Consider the following 19313-nt stretch of genomic DNA (forward strand, 5'->3'; position numbering starts at 1 on the left):
CCTAGCACAATTGCTATGGGTGTTTTGGCTTAATTCCAGGGGTTATGGAGTCCTTAAGGGAACAACAGTATTTATAAACATTGGCCCAGAACCACAAAAAGACTTGTTCTAATTGTCACATTAAGCTCCTAAATCCAACATTTAGGCACCAGAGTTCATCAAAACCTCACTCATCTGCTGCCTAATTCTGTTTATGCCTAAAATCCCTTGGCGCCTCAGTTTCCACCATTAAAGTTCCCTAGGCCAGCGGTTCTCAAATTGTTGGTCAGGACCCCAAAGTGGGTTGGACCCCTTTTTAATGGGGTCACCAGGGCTAGCTTAGACTACATGGGGCCAGGGGCTGAAGCAGAACCCTGAATCCCACCGCCAGGGGCTCAAGCCCAAGGGCTTCAGTCCTGGGGATTGGGGGTCAGGTTACAGGCCCCCTGCCTTGGGCTGAAGCCCTGGGGCTTTGGCTTTGCCCCCCTCCCTCCCAAGGTGGTGGGGCTCGGGCCCCCCTCTCACCCCACCTGAGGTGGTGGGACTCGGGCAGGCTCAGGCTTTGGTCCCCCATCCTGGGGTCATGTAGTAATTTTTGTTGTCAGAAGGGGGTAATGGTGCAATGAAGTTTGAGAACCCCTGCCCTCAGCAAAGCCTAAGTCCTTTTTGTGGATTTAGCTCATTGTCTTTTGGAACAGATCACCTTGTGATTCAGGGACAAGACCTGGGATAGCCATAAGTGGGTGAACACTGGGAGCTTTGGACATCACCAGTGCCATTTTCTATGCAAACACGGGGACAGTGCTACCAAAGTAAATACTCTCCATATCTTTACGTGGATTCTGAGAGGGTCACTATGGTTGACAAAAGGAAAAAAGTCCAAATTATCCCCTCTGGTGCAACAAGCAGAGGAGACAGAGATCCATTGGACTCTGTCCTGTGGGACACTAGGGGAGTTGCAGATTTATGGCATCATCTGCCCATCATAAGAACTTGTTAGAAGCCTCTCTGCAGGGACTAGGCTTTGCAGGGTTTTGGGGAAGAAGGAGATGGACCTAGGTACTAGTCGCTCTCTGTGGTGCCATTCCTTGCTAGCCTTTCTGAGTTCTGTTTCAAATTCCGAGAGGAAGTTAATGCTGTTGGAAGCAGTGTTGATTTCTGTGGATTCTCCTGCTCAGCTACTAGTTTGCAGCCAGAAAGTGTTCACCAAATGGTAGCCTTGTTCCAGAAAGAGCTGTGCAGTCAGGAGAAGATGAGGCCACCAGAACAACTCCAAGGAGTCCCTTTGCTGTAGCTGCCTCTTCATCTGTGATTCTCAGTCTTTGCTTCCCTGTGGACCTCAGGATCTGTGAGGTTGGGAAATTGCACCTCCACCTTGCACAGGCCCAAGCACCTGAGGGAACAATCCCCTTCAATTTTTTTACAGTTCACCCTATAGAATTCTGTGCCTGCTCTGTCTCCCTGTGTTTCTCTGCAGGAGGGAAACAATCTGAGATCTCTCCTATTAGCAATATAGAATTTATGGGCTAACCCTGGAGTTGTAGACTCCAGGAATCTCATGGCCCTTATGGATGTCAGTTGTTTCATGGGGGAATATTCTTTTCCTTCTCTAGGATCTGTAAGATACTGTTTAATCTGTTGGTAATGAGTACTGCTGGAAATAGTTGCAGCTTCAATTATCAGCCAAGCAGCAACCTAATTTGCCTGGGAATCAGTTCCAAACACACCCCACACTTCTGTTTCTACTTTCAACTTTAGCTAAATTGAAAAATACAGCATCTGTCATTTACAAGCTTCTCACATTCTCATCTAAACCTAGACTGAATAAACAGAGCAATCACTGAGGTCAGGATGTGAAGTGTAACAATAAACATGGAAATGTGGACCAGAATCTGCAAAAATGTTAGTAGAGTTACAGTCACTTTAAAACCAAGATTGATACCACAGAAAAACCTGTTCAGAATTTACTGGACCTGTGGCAGGATACACAGGTTTGCCGTGTGTAATTATTGTAAATACTGGAATTGTGGAAAGGGTTGCTCTGCCACTGACCTGCTGTGTGACCTTGGGTATGACACTTTACTTCACAGCTTCAGTTTTCCCATCTTTAAAATGTGGATAAATCATACTTTGAAATGCTTTGAGATCTTCAGGTGACAGATGCTATCAGTTATTGAAGTCAATAGGACTTGTTTCATTGACTTTAATTGGGGGTTGGATGAGGCTCTATGAGAGTGTTAAGATAGATGGAAATAATACTAAGGATTTTTAAAGTGCTTGTCTTGGGGCACAAATATGTTTGCTTTGACATTTTCCCATTGTATTTGGCATTTGGGAGGAAGTAATTAGGCAACTGTCTCATACTAATGTGCTGACCGCTGTTCCCTCTAAGCTGCGCACGTGTGCGCGTGCACACAGATCCTAAACCCCATGCACACGGCAAAACACTGCACACACACTAATTTGCACAGAAGAAATATTTTGCGCACATGGCCTGTCAAAAATTAGAGGGAACATTGGTGCTGACCTTCTTTTAGATCCCCAAATCTTTCTTTTAGGGTGTATGCAAAATAATCCAGACATAGGTAAAGACACATTCAGTGTCCATGCCCAAGGTAAGCATGAGTAAGGCTGGGAGTTTGTCACGGATTCCGCAACTTTCCATGACCTCCGTGACTTTTGCAGCGGCCGGTGCACCTGGATCAGAGGCAGCTCAGGCAGCCCCTGCACCAGTCACACCGGCCTCTGCTGGGGCAGTTCTTGGGCCACTGCCCCCCCCCAGCACAGTTTGGGTATAGAAGGGGACAGGGGTTGGGGCAGAGGACGGGGTGAGGCGGACTCTCAGCAGCGCTTACCTGGGAGTCTCCCCGGAAGCAGTGACATCCCCCTTGCTCAGCTCCTAGGTGAAGGCATGGCCAGGCAGCTCTGTGCGCTGCCTCTGCCTGCAGGCATGGCCCCTGCATCTCCCATTGTTCCTTAAACAATAGCTCTGAGAAGTGAAATCACCCCTATTCATTGATGTAGGGTGTTAACTCTGAAGCATACTGAGGATAAATCAATGTCAACATTAACTGTCAACATTTTAGCAGAAATGTTCTGTGGGTGAGTTTTTATATCTCAAAACATAGGGTAGACTAGATAACCTAGCTCTTTACTGTCCACTGGCTAGTGTGGCATTGTTCTCTACTACATATGCTCCAGGGGTTTGTCGAGGTCAGTTCTAAATTTCTCACACAATAGGGCTCCCACCATTCCCTTTGAGAAACTATTCCACATTCTTGATAGATCTCACTGTTAGAAAGCTATTTCAGCCTACATTTTCTTTTTATTAATATAATTACTTCTCGTATACTCTGGGGCTCACAGTGAATAGTCATTAGAAGAAGTGGAAGGGAGAGCTCTCCAGAGGAGGTAGGCGTTTTGAACAACACATAAGTAGAGTTTGGACACTTGGGCTTTTCCCTCCACTTTACTCCCTAATAGGACCAATGTAATTAACAGCGTGTTTCATTATTTATATTTATTATACATTATTTATTGGATAGCTCTTTTTATGAACCCCAAGTGATTTGTGTGCTGTTATAGATCTTAGAGAGCTGAAGTGTCTGTCACCATGTACATTTCTTAGGTTTCTCTCTTTATTTACACAATTAAAAAACTGTCATATAGCCTTCAATCAAAAGCTTCATTATCCTTGTCTGGAACACGTTCTTATGTGTTAAGAAAAAGTGTACATGGCATAGCTATCCTATTATTATTTAAATTATTCCTCACTATTATTGGTTTTGAATATTTATTAGTTTTTGATAACTTCTTTCATTATTCATAAAGGATACCCACACAATCTGATGGGAAATGAAATACAATAAACCTTTATTTTGCATAACTAGCATCTTTCAACAAACTCTATTCCAGTGCAACTTACAGCAAGGGTCCAGTCCTGTGGGGAGCAGAGCACTTCCTGCAAATGGCTGAGTGCTCTCAACTCCCATCGATTTCAGTGGGCATTGAGGGCACTTGGCACCTCACCTCACAAAACTAGGCTTTTGGGTTGTAGTTAGTTAAAAAATAAATGATAGCCGAGGGAGAGAGGAATTAAACAGCAAAGCCAGGGAGGAAAGATGTGTTTGCAGATAACACTTGAAAAAGTATGGAGAGTGGCTGAGGCAGGTGCAGGAAGGTTGTTGTAAATGATTTACAGAGTCTCTTGTCAAGTATGCAGGGCTACTGGGATAAGATAGGATCTGTCAGACTGGATCAGACCCAAGGTCCATCTGTTTGTAGTAGCCGGCACCAAGTGCTTCAGAGAAAGGGATAATAATCCGCAGTAGGTAGAGTGTGGGTGGGAAGATTATCCCACTTATTATGACTGGATATTCTTTTTATTCATATGAATATCCATTTTTTAAAATCTTGCTGGGATCTTGGCCTCACTGGCATTATGTTGCAATGAGTCCCGCAGTCTGTGCATTGTGCGGAAAAAAGAGTGCTTCCTTCTATTATTTTTGAATTTGTCATCTTTTACATTCATTAATGAATGTCCCCTTGTTCTTGTGTTACATTTTGACCATTGGTGCTGATCATTATAGTGGGATAGAATGATGTCTCCTGAAACTTGGAATGGTGCCTACTGCTGGATGCTTACTAAGTCTTCTCTCCCCATGCTATCCACGAAACATCCAGCAAACTTTGTATTTTATTGTGAGTCTGACCCTTTACATCTAATTGGACAAATCATTTATGCAGTAATTAACCCTTTTGCAAAACAATCTGTTAACAATTCTGGAATCAAGTAAACCTCAGTTAGCTACAGGTAAATCAGATGGAATGGTGCACATCAGTGTGAAGCATGCTTACTTCCAAAGAGGCTGGAATACAAAAAAAGATAGTTTACTTTAGGATTATTGATCAGTTTATTTTTTGTTTTTTGTTTCCAGCTGAGCTACCAAGATCCTCTGCAATCAGGCTCTCTTCCTGGTGTGATCTTCCATCTCAGCTGCACGAACTGTATCAGCAGGGTTTCATCTTGGCTGCTGTCCACCCTTTTGTGCAGCCAACTGATAAAAAAGAGAGGACTCCCCAGGAACAAATCTTCAGGGCTGTGCTGATCAAGAAGACAGAAAGGTAAAGCACTTCCAGTGAGCTGGGATAAAAATAGACAATGAGATTTCCTGCTGAGTTTTGACCTAGATCAGGAAATTATAGCAATGTCATTGCTAATGTTTGCTGTGCAAGGCTTGGATATTTATTTGTAGGCTTGAATAGACTTAACATGTTCTTCATGTTTATAATCCATCTGCATTTTGTCAGCTAAGACAGAAAATAACAAGTTGAAATCTGCTTTATATTTTGGAATGTGTTGTCATGAAAAAGCAAACAATCCCTGTGACTAATAATTTGCTAAAACAGTCCATTTTGTGTCCTTTACTCTAATAATTTATTGGATTAAATGCAGCTAGAAAAATATTTACTTTGAAGAGGCATACAGCCAGTGGATAACACAATTAATCTGAAAATTGTAAAGTAACGTGCATTTTTGTACCTATCTACAAACTTTACCCCCAAAACTATAAAAGTACTTTTAATTTTCCAACCCAGTACAACTCATTTTAAATCAACAGAAAATGAGTCTGTTTGCTTTATTCTGTGTTTAAAATTGTACTGAGTATTTTTGTGTAATACATTCAGTGGCTAGGGATGAATAAATAAAAGGGAACACAATTCCTTCTATGTTTTAATCTCCCAATTTAATAAAAATCAATAGATTTTTCTGCTTAGTCATTCCAAACAGAGAGAGAGAGAAATTGAGAATAAACATTCATAATAGAATTAAAATTTTTAGTAAAGAGTTTTGAAAAATACCTTTAGACTCATAAACTTTAAGGCCAGAAGGGACCATCATGATTATCTAGTCTGCCCTCTTGCATATTGCAGGCCACAGAACCTCACTGACCCACTGCTGTAGTAGGCCCATAACCTCTGGCTGAGTTACTGAAGTCCTCACATTTTTTATTTAAAGACTTCAAAGAGAATCCGTTTCATGCTGGATTGATAGCCATGGGGACCACAGTCCACTATTTGCAGGACAAGTACAAACAAGCAGTGCAGTCTTCTCATATCACAAATGCTTCTCAGCATTGCTACGATACAGTCTAGATTAAAGGCCTGACGCTGAAGCTTGCAAGGATTATCCCCTGCCTCAAAACACTAAGCCTGCTGTGGATGATGTTAAGCAATAGGCAGATACGTTTCCATTTGGACGACAAAGTCAGCTCGCCCCGGTTCCTCAACAATGAATTTCCATAAGGCTCAGTACTCATGCCAACGCTCTTCAATGCCTACACGAGCAACATGCCACCAATGAAGTCGTGCAGATTTGTATATGTGGATGACTTTGCTCTGGCAACACAAGCAACCACCTTCAATAACATCAAGTCGACCTTGAACGGGGACCTAAACACCATGGAGGAGAATCTCCGGAAATGGAGGCTCAGGCCAAACCCTCACAAAACAGCAGTCACCGCATTCCATCTTGAAAGCTAAAAGATTTTTTTTGACTTAGCACAGCTCTTGTGTGCATTCTTGGTGATATTACAAAAACAGAAAGAGGCCATTTCTGGTTCAAAGGGTAGGTGACTTTGCTAATGAGTTTATGCTTGGAGCTGGACTGCCTACAATCTTCTAACACTAAATGTAAGCTCTCATTAGGTATAGTGTGTTCAGCAAATACAACAATCATCTTTTTCCACCCAATTGTTTAATTTAACAAAGGTGATTGTCATAAATAGAAAGGGAAGGGTAACTACCTTTCTGTATACAGTGCCATAAAATCCCTCCTGGCCAGAAGCAACATCATGTTACCTGTAAAGGGTTAAGAAGCTCAGCTAACCTTGCTGGCTTCAGGTATGTTGGCAACAAGAAGAAAGCCAAGGAAAGTGTGGGCCCCTTACTGAATGAGGGAGGCAACCTAGTGACAGAGGATGTGGAAAAAGCTAATGTACTCAATGCTTTTTTTGCCTCTGTTTTCACTAACAAGGTCAGCTCCCAGACTGCTGCGCTGGGCATCACAAAATGGGGAAGAGATGGCCAGCCCTCTGTGGAGATAGAGGTGGTTAGGGACTATTTAGAAAAGCTGGACGTGTACAAGTCCATGGGGCCGGACGAGTTGCATCCGAGAGTGCTGAAGGAATTGGCGGCTGTGATTGCAGAGCCATTGGCCATTATCTTTGAAAACTCGTGGCGAACCGGGGAAATCCCGGATGACTGGAAAAAGGCTAATGTAGTGCCAATCTTTAAAAAAGGGAAGAAGGAGGATCCTGGGAACTACAGGCCAGTCAGCCTCACCTCAGTCCCTGGAAAAATCATGGAGCAGGTCCTCAAAGAATCAATCCTGAAGCACTTGCATGAGAGGAAAGTGATCAGGAACAGCCAGCATGGATTCACCAAGGGAAGGTCATGCCTGACTAATCTAATCGCTTTTTATGATGAGATTACTGGTTCTGTGGATGAAGGGAAAGCAGTGGATGTATTGTTTCTTGACTTTAGCAAAGCTTTTGACACGGTCTCCCAAAGTATTCTTGTCAGCAAGTTAAGGAAGTATGGGCTGGATGAATGCACTATAAGGTGGGTAGAAAGCTGGCTAGATTGTCGGGCTCAACGGGTAGTGATCAATGGCTCCATGTCTAGTTGGCAGCCGGTATCAAGTGGAGTGCCCCAAGGGTCGGTCCTGGGGCCGGTTTTGTTCAATATCTTCATAAATGATCTGGAGGATGGTGTGGATTGCGCACTCAGCAAATTTGCGGATGATACTAAACTGGGAGGAGTGGTAGATACGCTGGAGGGCAGGGATAAGATACAGAGGGACCTAGACAAATTGGAGGATTGGGCCAGAAGAAATCTGATGAGGTTCAATAAGGATAAGTGCAGGGTCCTGCACTTAGGACGGAAGAATCCAATGCACCGCTACAGACTAGGGACCGAATGGCTAGGCAGCAGTTCTGCGGAAAAGGACCTAGGGGTGACAGTGGACGAGAAGCTGGATATGAGTCAGCAGTGTGCCCTTGTTGCCAAGAAGGCCAATGGCATTTTGGGATGTATAAGTAGGGGCATAGCGAGCAGATCGAGGGACGTGATCGTTCCCCTCTATTCGACATTGGTGAGGCCTCATCTGGAGTACTGTGTCCAGTTTTGGGCCCCACACTACAAGAAGGATGTGGATAAATTGGAAAGAGCCCAGCGAAGGGCAACAAAAATGATTAGGGGTCTGGAACACATGCCTTATGAGGAGAGGCTGAGGGAACTGGGATTGTTTAGTCTGCAGAAGAGAAGAATGAGGGGGGATTTGATAGCTACTTTCAACTACCTGAGAGGTGGTTCCAGAGAGGATGGTTCTAGACTATTCTCAGTGGTAGAAGAGGACAGGACAAGGAGTAATGGTCTCAAGTTGCAGTGGGGAAGGTTTAGGTTGGATATTAGGAAAAACTTTTTCACTAGGAGGGTGGTGAAACACTGGAATGCATTACCTAGGGAGGTGGTAGAATCTCCTTCCTTAGAAGTTTTTAAGGTCAGGCTTGACAAAGCCCTGGCTGGGATGATTTAATTGGGGATTGGTCCTGCTTTGAGCAGGGGGTTGGACTAGATGACCTCCTGAGGTCCCTTCCGACCCTGATATTCTATGATTCTATGATTCCTTAAGCACTATAACAGCTTTAACTTGGAGTCACGGACAGTCCCCTTGGGCACTCCAGTCTACCTTGCCACCCAGGCAAGCCTGCCTTTGTGATAGATGGTCCTTTACAACAAAAATCACAATAATATTGAGGTTACTCTAAGTCCAAAAAGACCAGTCACTTACCCCAGGCCAATTGTACCTCAGATCTCAAACCAAAGACAACATTTATAGCCAATCCTGTAATAAACTAACTAAAGACTTATTAACTAGGAAAAAAATCAGTTATTAACAAGTTTGTTTACATTTACAGGAGATAGTGCTGCCCTCTTCTTATTTACAATGTCCCCAGAAAGTGAGAACAGGCATTTGCATGGGACTTTTGTAGCCAGCATTGCAAGGTATTTACGTGCCAGATATGCTAAACATTTGTATGCCCCTTCATGCTTTGGCCACCATTCCAGAGGACATGCTTCCATGCAGATGATGCTCATTAAAATAATGTGTTAATTAAATTTGTGACTTAACTCCTTGGTGGAGAATTGTATGTACCTGGCACTATTTTAACCGCATTCTGCCATATATTTCATGTTCTAGCAATCTCAGATGATGTCCCAGCACATGTTCATTTTAAGAACACTTTCACTGCAGATTTGACAAAACGCAAAGAAGGTACCAATGTGAGATTTCTAAGGATAGCAATAGCACTCGACCCAATGTTTAAGAATCTGAAGTGTCGTCCAAAATCTGAGAGGGATGAGGTGTGGAGCATGCTTTCAGAAGTCTTAAAAGAGCAACACTCTGATGCAAAAACTGCAGAACCCGAACTACCAAAAAGAAAATCAACATTCTGCTGGTGGTATCTGACTCAGATAATGAAAATGAACATGCATCAGTCCGCAATGCTTTGGATTGTTATCAAATAGAAACCATCATCAGCATGGACGCATGTCCCCTGGAATGGTGGTTGAAGCATGAAGGGGCATATGAATCTTTAGTGCATCTGGCACACAAATATCTTGCATTGCCAGCTACAATAGTGCCATGAGAATGCCTGTTCTCACTTTCAGGTGACATTGTAAATAAGAAGTGGGCAGCATTATCGCCTGCAAATGTAAACAAATATGTTTTTCTGAGTGATTGGCTGAACAAGAAGTATGACTGAGTGGACTTGCAGGCTATAAAATTTTACATTGTTTTATTTTTAATGCAGTTTTTTGTACATAATTCTACATTTGTAAGTTCAACTTTCATGATAAAGCGATTGCACTACAGTACTTGTACTTGCAGGTGAATTGAAAAATGCTACTTTTGTTTTTTTTACTGTGCAAATACTTTGTAATAAAAAATAAATATAAAGTGAGCACTCTGCATTTTGTATTCTGTATTGTAATTGAAATCCATATATTTGAAAATGCAGAAAACATGCAAAAATGTTTAAATAAAGGGTATTCTATTATTAATAGTGTGATTAATCACAATTAATTTTTTTAATCACTTGACAGCCTTACTAAACAGTAATAAGTCATCAGGACCAGATGGTATTCACTCAAGAGTTCTGAAGGAACTCAAATGTGAAATTGCAGAACTGCTAACTGTCGTCTGTACCCTTTCATTTAAATCAGGTTCTGTACCAAATGACTGGAGCTAATGTGACGCCAATGTTTAAAAAGGGCTCCAGAGATGATCTCTACAATTACAGGCTGGTAAGCCTGACTTCAGTACCAGGCAAACTGGTTGAAACTATAGTAAAGAACAAAATTGTCAGACACATAGATGAACATAATTTGTTGGGGAAGGGTCAACATGGTTTTTGTAAAGGGAAATCATGCCTCACCAATCTACTAGAATTCTTTGAGGGAGTCAGGAAGCATGTGGACAAGAGGGATCCAGTGGATATAATGTACTTAGATTTTGAGAAAGCCTTTGTCAAGGTGGCTCACCAAAGAATCTTAAGCAAAGTAAACTGTCATGGGATAAGAGGGAAGATCCTCTCATGGATTGGTAATTGGTTAAAAAATAGGAAACTAAGGGTAGGAATAAATGGTCAATGTTCAGAATGGAGAGAGGTAAATAGTGGAGTCTGTACTGGGGTCTGTACTGAGATCAGTCCTATTCAACATAATCATAAGTGATCTGGAAAAAGGGGTAAACTGTGAGGTGGCAAAATTTGCAGATGATACAAAACTACTCAAGATAGTTAAGTCCCAAACAGACTGCGAAGAGCTACCAAAGGATCTCATAAATCTGGGTGACAAAATGGCAACAAAATGGCAGATGAAATTCAGTGTTGATAAATGAAAAGTAATGCACATTGGAAATCATAATCCCAAGTATACATCTAAAATGATGGGGTCTAAATTAGCTGTTACCATTCAAGAAAGAGATCTTGGAGTCACATCCACTCAATGTGCAGTGGCAGTCAAAAAAGCTAACGGAATGTTGGGAATCATTAAGAAGGGGATAGATAATAAGACAGAAAATATCATATAGCCGCTATATAAATCCATGATACCCCCACAACTTGAATACTGCATGAGGATGTGGTTGTCCCTTCTCAAAAAAGATATATTGGATTTGGAAAAGGTTCAAAAAATGGCAACGAAAATGATTAGGGTTATGGAATGGCTTCCATATGAGGAGAGATTAATAAGACAGGGATTCTTCAGCTTGGAAAAGAGATGACTAAGGGGGGGATATGATAGAGGTCTGTAAAATCATGATTAGTGTGGAGAAAGTAAATAAGGAAGTGTTGTTTACTCCTTCTCATAACAGGAGAACTAGCGGGTCACCAAATGAAATTAATAGGCAGCAGGTTTAAAATAAAAAAAAGGAAGTATTTTTTCACATGACACACAGTCAACCTGTGGAACTCCTTGCCAGAGGATGTTGTGAAGGCCAAGGCTATAACAGAGTTAAAAAAAAGAACTAGATAAGTTCATAGAGGATAGGACCATCAATGGCTATTAGCCAGGATGGGCAGGGATGGTGTCCCTAGCCTCTGTTTGCCAAAAACTGGGAATGGGGGATAGGGGATAGATCACTTGACGATTACCTCTTCTGTTCATTTCCTCTGAAGCACCTGGCATTGGCCACTGTTAGAAGACAGGATACTGGGCTAGATGGACCTTTGGTCTGACCCACTATGGCCGTTTTTATGTTCTTACTGATCTAAATAACACAGTGGGAGTAAGAGTTGCAAAACTGGGGTCTCTGTGGCTGTGTTTAAACATCTGTAAAACTGAGATATTAGTAACTACTTCAGAATGGTATTATGAGATTTATTTGATGTTTGTAAAATGCTTTAAGATTCATGGATGAAAAGTTTTATGTATTATTTATTTATTATGTTGTGTGGGCTGGAAAATATTTCTTACCTAACCAGATTGACTCTATGATTTGCTCAGAAAATGACACATTTTATATTTATTTCCTTATTCTGTAAAGTCAACCACCATTCTTGTTTTTTAAAATGTGGAAAGCCCTGGGTTATTTGATTTTTTTGTTTGTGACACATTAATAAACTCTTGACTCTTCCTAAAAGGAGGCAAAATCTGGTTCTTGGAGCCAGATAGGCGATGATGGAAGGGATTTCCCTACTTTAACTTACAAAGAAATCACTGCCCACAAAACACTCTCTCCTTTTAGCTCTGTCCCTCTGTTAGATCTCTGTGATGCCTGGCTCTCTCACTTTGAGAAGGGGGAGCTCATCTGTCATACTGGTAAAGCAGGCCTATTATGCTTGTCTGTGTGGGGTCAGATCCACTGTCAATCCATCAGGGTGGAACCTGCCCCCTCCACAGTCCAAGAGGCACATGCGTACTACTTCTTCCCTAATATCATTCTGAAGACCCTAGCTGGGGCATGATACCTTGGGCAGATGAAGGGATTAGGCAGCCACTTAGGCATAACCCAGCCATCATTTGGGGATAGCTTCCCTCCTTAGGTAATACATAGCTCTCTGAAGCTGCAGGTTCGCCTGAGCTATGAAGCTGTGTTGGGTTCTGTGTAACATGTGCTGGGACTGAATGATAGTTCTGCATGGAACCAAACTTTATTAAGAACAAGTACTTAAGGATTTTTGGGGATCTAATTTTAAAAGCTCTACTTGTGTTTTTCTGTCTCTTCAGACCTGTGAAAAGTGATGTTCACAGTGAAGGACACACACTGGAGATAGAACTGTGCTCCTCCTCGGACCAACTCTCAGACAAAAAAAAGATACCAGATTTTATTGAGAAAGTAAGTATAAGGAAAACAACTTGAAAAGGACACAAACATGCCTAATGACTGCTGCTAGTTGTGTCCGTCAGGGGAAATAGCCACTGCAAGTTCATCTTTCCTCCTCCTCCCCATATTCTGTATATTTCAAACATTAACAAGGCTTCAGTAGAGTTTGCTACTCTTTTATGATTCCAATATCTGGACAGCATCTTCTCGAGCAGTTATAGTGACCAGTGAAACAAGTCATTGACCATTCTGTTATGAGAAAATGACTTGCTGTACCACAGGGTGAGTGATCTCAAGTAGATGTTAATTAACTCGTTTTACTACTGTACAATATATCCCTGCACTGTAATTGACTGTTGGGCACAGTCTCAGCTAAAATAATATCTATTTCCACTTTGGTGCCAATTGTTCGGAATTATTTGAGTTTAACACTGGGATAATACTGTAGATAAAGAGGCTCATTATTTCCCAGAGTTGTCCTTGCATAAAATTATTTTAAGCGAGAAGTGTTCAAACTTTTTCAGTCGTGGTCCCGCCCTTACCAGTAAAGGAATCTCTCTGTGCCCTTCCCCCTTTACTGCACAGTCAAGGCTTCCTCAGCAGCGGAGCTTGGGCTGAAGGCAGAGCTGGGGTTGGGGGAGGAGCTGGGGCTAGAGTCAGAGCTGGTCTGCGGGTGGAGAGGGAATGAGGGCAGAACCAGGCTGGGGGCCGCGAGGAGCTGAGGCTGGGGTTGGAGCTGGTTTGGAGGCAGAGAGGGAATGAGGATGGGGCTGGGCCTGGAGGACTGGGGGCTGAATGGGGTTGAGGGAGGAGTGAGGCTGGTGGCAGAGCTGGGGTTGGAAGCGTGGCGCTTCCTCCCCCACCCCCACCCCGTGGAGGTCGCCTCCCCGCCCTGAATGTTTCTCCATGCCCCCCTAGGCAGTGAGGCAGTGAGTTCCAGTCATGATGTCACTTCCCCCTTTTATATCCAGTCATGATGTCACTTCCCCCTTTTATATCTTATTCCAACTTGCTGGAAAGCTCTTTTTCTGTGACCTGGGTCAAACAGTTCCCATTGTGTAGTGTTATCTCTGAGAGGTTTCTATCGTACACAGTTCCTGGGGTAATCCTTATGCTTGTGCATATATCCTCAATAAGCCATCACCTTTGTTTGACCTTTTTATTGTTGTACCTGAAAGGCTGCTTGTGGGTGTTCTCAACCCCATATGTTTCAGTAGCACATACATAGCCAAACTTCATAACTTCACATACAATGATAGCACATACAATCTAATGAGATATTAATGTCTAGCAGATCAAGACTTTTAGAATGACACCTCACAAGGCATACTTTGTATGAAACATTGCAAAATTATATGACAGTGGTGAATATGGGGATGCCAGGGTGGCACAGGATTGTTGGTTGTTTTAAAAAGAGAACACCACCAAAGCATGAAACACTATACAAGCTATTTAATTTTTGATTACTGAATATTCAGATCCTCAGTCATGTGGATACCTACTACCTTTTGACTTACCAGTGACTTTTCTTGGAGTGGAGATTTTTTTCCAGTAACTTAATTATCTATATGAGTTTTATTATGCAATGCTGAACGAGGGTAATTAACATTGACTCTGAGCAAAGGAACATCTTTGATAGTGTCTATCCTCAGTTGACTCTCTGCTTCACCCCAGACACTAGCCATCACATTGCATACAACTGGACTATTTGTTCCTGGAAAATGCAGGGGAAATTCTGCTTGGTATAGCCATAGGTCTTGAACAAACATTGGCAGTTATAAAAAGAAAAAAAGTTTTGATTGATTCAAGTGAAATATCCTATTTTTCTTTAAAGACACTGAGACATGATGTGAGCATATGTTCTCTTTACTTGAAAACAAAACAAGAAGCCCAAGAAAATCTTTCAATCACATCTGTATTCTAGGTGTAACTCGTGTTAGGAATCTTCTATGATGGGACCTCCCTCTAGCCTCCCACATTTATTCTGACCTCCCATAAATGATCTGCCATGGCTAGATGCATGAAGGAAGTGTTATGGAGACAAGTGTTGAAGGAAATGTTATGGAGCTTTGTGGAGACAGAGGTGTAGGGAAGGGGAAACTGAACTGATGTCTGTAGGAAGGAGATAGTAATTTTCGAAATGTATCAATATGTGAATACCAAACTTTGCAAAATAGATATGCTGCTCTCAGGACTTTTGCTTTACACATCAATCTGCCATCCTCTTCTGTAGAAGTTCTGTAACAGACATAGAGGATTCATACATTCCCGATAGATTCTAAATTAGTGAGGCATTCAGGTTAAAAAGCAGTTGCTAGTTGTGATTCATTTTCTGCTCTTTGGCTGTAAAAAATTACTGATACGCATCATTTTGCACCTTTGTCTCCTAGTCAAATAATGTTCTATAGAAAACTTTCAGTTTGATCCCACTGCGGAGGTTGGACAGCCTGCTTCTCTCTCCCTCACCTCCTCTGAACTCAGTATCCTTCACTGTTCCAGTTGTGATTGGCCTGGGGAAGGCTGAACCAAAAACCACAGTCTGAAACCCAGTGGTGGGCATTGTCTTTGGATCTCTCCAACCACACCTAAGTCTTACTCCATGCTCTGTCCACTTTCGCTGAAGTGACCTTAAGATGCGGCTTATTGTATTTAACTGGTCTTCAGCAGAATGAGCACCATATACAACCTGATCAGGGCTGTAACTCATGACCTAAACTCACTGTGTATCACTGAAATCTGGCTGGATGACTCTGGTGGACCTGTACTAACAGCTGGTGCCAAGTGGTAACTTTGTGATGCCTGACTCTAGGGGGGACAAGGAAGGAGTAGCAGCCATAGTTTTGCACTCTCAACAGTGGACTATTTCAAATGTGTTTGCATGGTATGTGAATGCCAGGTTAAAGAGTAGCCATATGATAGTTGTATATAACCACACTCCTGTGGATTTCCTACTGGAGCTAATCAAGCTGCTATCAAGCCTGTTTTTAGCATCCCCCTGTAGTCATAGTCTTTGGTTACTTCAGTGACCGCACAGATGACATCTCCAACACTGGCTCAGAATCTGTCCGTATTCAGCATGTGGTTCTTCCCTTTGATCTCCCAAGCAAATTATGTAGCCTGACACACCCTGACCCTCATCTTTACTGCTGTCTGTACTCATCTTCTACAAATGGAAGTGCCGAGCCAGGGCAGTGATAGTCTACCTTCTGAGACATTAGAATGCAGTGGGATTCTAGGCAATCTGGAAGAGGTATACCACACAACTGTCAGATCACTAGGCCATTAATCATCTGCTACCCATAGTCATTGATTTACTTAAACCCAGGAGTCAGCACCCCATCCAGGTCTCCCTGGCTCAAAGGCAAGCTGCAACAGATGAAACAGGAAGGTTGGATAATGGACTGTTGCTGGAGGAAGGGCAGCTTTGAATCTGTGGGACAGCATCACAAGGCGATTGTACAAACCTTTGCCAGAACGATGTAGGAAAGCAAAGAAATCCTTCTCGTCCTCCATCGTTGTCGCCGCATAGTTACAATAGTGGAGCTGTTCTAGAAGCACCTTTCTCCTTAAGTGCATGAAAGGGCAGATAGATGGGGAAGACTGCAATTGTGTCATAGGACATATGTGGAGTTAGACAAGATACATGTGTATTAACTGGAGAGGGGGAAAGGCTAAAGAGCTACACTCTGTAGTACATTTAACAACAACTTTGTTTTTAAGTAAAAGGTACTAACACTTTGATTTCTAATCAATTATTTATATATTCTACAAAAAAACCCACAAAAAATCTTTCCGATTATTTTATTTTGTTAGATGACTGTTCCTGATTTCTTCCAGTTTTGGGTCCTTTTATTCCACATTTCTAACTCTTCATTGCTAGTACTTTGCTTTGGACTTAACCCTCTTTTCAGCAGGAAAGAATAGCTGGACATGGCAATTTTTGGAGTCTATTAATGCTGTTGCTGGGCTGGTTAATGGTTTGCTGCACAGTGGTACAAAGAGCTCTTCCCTGTATTCTCTGAGTACATTGTCTTTGTTGAAGCTCAGTAGAAAAATATTTTGTAAAAATATCAAACATTATTCTGTAGTTTAAACTGGCATTCTTGATATGCTTTTTGCTTAGAAATGTATTACAGAGCCTATCAGATGATGGGCAGAGCAGGTGGAAATAAAAATGGAAAGGGGGAAGAATTTGGACCATGAATATTGGTCGTAGCAGTCATTCTTCAAATGAATAAACAGTCTGAATGTACTTGGATGGTTGGGAAATTACACCTCTAGAGTATCATTTATTACTCAGAGGGATTACTTATCTCGATGTGATCTGAAACTCTTTCAAATCATTTCCATCCTTCAGACCCTTGGTTCTCAAGTGTACGTACAAGAGAACAATACATTTATTTCTGTAACAAATTGTAATGAAAACCATCTTAGACCAACTTTGTTTTCTGCATGTTTTCAGTGCAGAGTAATGCTTAATTTTTTTTAATTTGGGTTCCTGGTGTAGATATGATCTAGAAGCAATGGTTAAAACTGGACAGCAATGGCCCAGCTGTTGGCTGTCTGCTGCAATAATGGTATTTGTTGAAGTGTGTTTTGTTAACATTTTGAAAGAATATGTAAAACAAAAGTATGGTGAAAAATCACATATACTGTATGTTAAGCAGTATAGTGTGAAGGGAAACATCTGTTCCTGTTTAAACTTCTTTCAATGTGAGTTCTTTTGACTCAGCCATTTAACTCTGGTGTTGAGATATAAGCTCCATGAATGTCACAAAACTATTTTCATGATGTTCCCAGAGGCCTTGGAATCCTTTGCCCCAGCAGATTTTGGGGTCATCCTCTTGACCAGGGTAAAAATAGATGTTGTAAACTATACAGTCTATGGCTTCAGTGTTCCAGTAGTTGTCTGGAAAAAAAGAAAATATTTGGTAACAGTGGATCTGTTTGTATTTGGTATTGTCCTGAACGAAGGTATGGGCAAATTGTTCAGTCTGTTGAACTGCAGCTTCTACTGTAGATACTAGATAGTTGTTAAGTGAAAGCAAGTATGGGTTGAGACTGATATTCTCAGGTTAAAAATAATACTTAATTCCTGCAAATAACATTGTAGATCACTAAAACTAAGACAACTTGTAATATCTAATTTATGTCCATTACACTTTACATTTTGTGTTTTTCACAGCTTGGACAATGAAGATACACTGAGTCAGTGTTTAGTGTTGTGTCAACTGACTATGAGTAAACCCAGCATAGAACACAGTTTGTCATGATTACACTGACCACTGAATCATATTCAGCCAGCTGACATGATTGTTGAAAGCAATTTTCAAACTTGTATTTGTATAAATCTTTACTTGTTCTCGACTTGTATTCACCCATTAGAAACTGTTTTTAACAGAAGACTCAGATTCAAGGCGGTGTTCAGACTTCAAAGCTACAGTCACAAATCTGTAGCCTATACCAAACCATTAACAAACCTCCAGTAGGTCACTGGTAAGATTTATCCAAAGTGCCCTGTGGTTAAAGCATATGCAGAGGTTTGTGGGGATTGAGAAGGATGGTTGAAGCCTGGAGGACGTTCCAGGTGTATACCAGTTTTAAAGCGTAAATCTTATACAAAATAAGGCTATGGCTAGGCTGAGGTTTTTTTCTGAAGTTCTAGCATCCGTGCTGGCCTGAGGTTACAGTAGCCACTAGAATTCTTATAATTATGTCATTTAACACTGCTCTAATGACACAGTGGTGAATACACTTGTGGACAGTCTCCACTAGTGCTCTAATGGAGCTTGCACTGGTGCTAGGACCATAAATTTCAGAAGAATCTTATTTCAGGCAAGGTCACCAACAGCATGGCCAGAAAGGTTGAGCTGCACTGAGATGGGTAAATCCCTGATCTCTGTTATTGTACCACAATCTTAACTTTCAACTCCTGTTACTATTTTAGTACCCAGTGCTTACTTAAGCAAATCTCCTTTAACTTCAGTGGAAGTTTTGCTTGACAGGATATTGAGTTATTTGGAGCCCCTAAGGTTGGAGCCTTTGCTGAGCAAAAATTGCCAGTCATATTAAATAGTTTGATAAGTTTGTGAAGTGAAAAATCCTTACCTTACCTAGCCGGCCAGCTTGATTTGCCAATTACATTATATTCCCCAGTCAGACCTCCCTGGGGAAACTAATTAGTGCCAGAGTGACCAGAGTGCTCACCTGCTAGTTCCCAGCTTGTGGGTGGGCTGGCGCCTACCCACCCCCAGAACTCAGTAGGTGCTAGCTCCCAGCACTTTGTCACAGTAAGTGAGATTTCACTTTCTGCAACCTAACATTCAGGATGCAAAAGTGCTGGAAGTATAAAGTTTAACACTGTTTCTGGGTGGTTATAGAAGTAACTAAAAATCTTCCTTCATGCCATTGGCTGGGCTTAGCCTATTTTAAAATGAGC

The 19313-nt window shown here is 41.8% G+C and overlaps 1 protein-coding gene across 5 annotated transcripts in view; it reads left to right on the plus strand.

Moving 5' to 3' along the window:
- RFTN1 (raftlin, lipid raft linker 1) overlaps positions 1 to 19313 on the plus strand; it is a 108232-nt gene that overhangs the window by 38611 nt on the left and 50308 nt on the right. For all 5 annotated transcript variants that reach the window (XM_073333544.1, XM_073333543.1, XM_073333546.1 and 2 more), the window contains exons 3-4: positions 4917 to 5103; positions 12778 to 12886. In XM_073333544.1, coding sequence (XP_073189645.1) covers positions 4917 to 5103; positions 12778 to 12886 — 296 coding nt within the window. The remainder of the gene's footprint in view (positions 1 to 4916; positions 5104 to 12777; positions 12887 to 19313) is intronic.

The sequence above is a fragment of the Lepidochelys kempii genome, chromosome 2, assembly GCF_965140265.1.
Source record: "Lepidochelys kempii isolate rLepKem1 chromosome 2, rLepKem1.hap2, whole genome shotgun sequence".
NCBI lineage: Eukaryota > Metazoa > Chordata > Testudines > Cheloniidae > Lepidochelys > Lepidochelys kempii.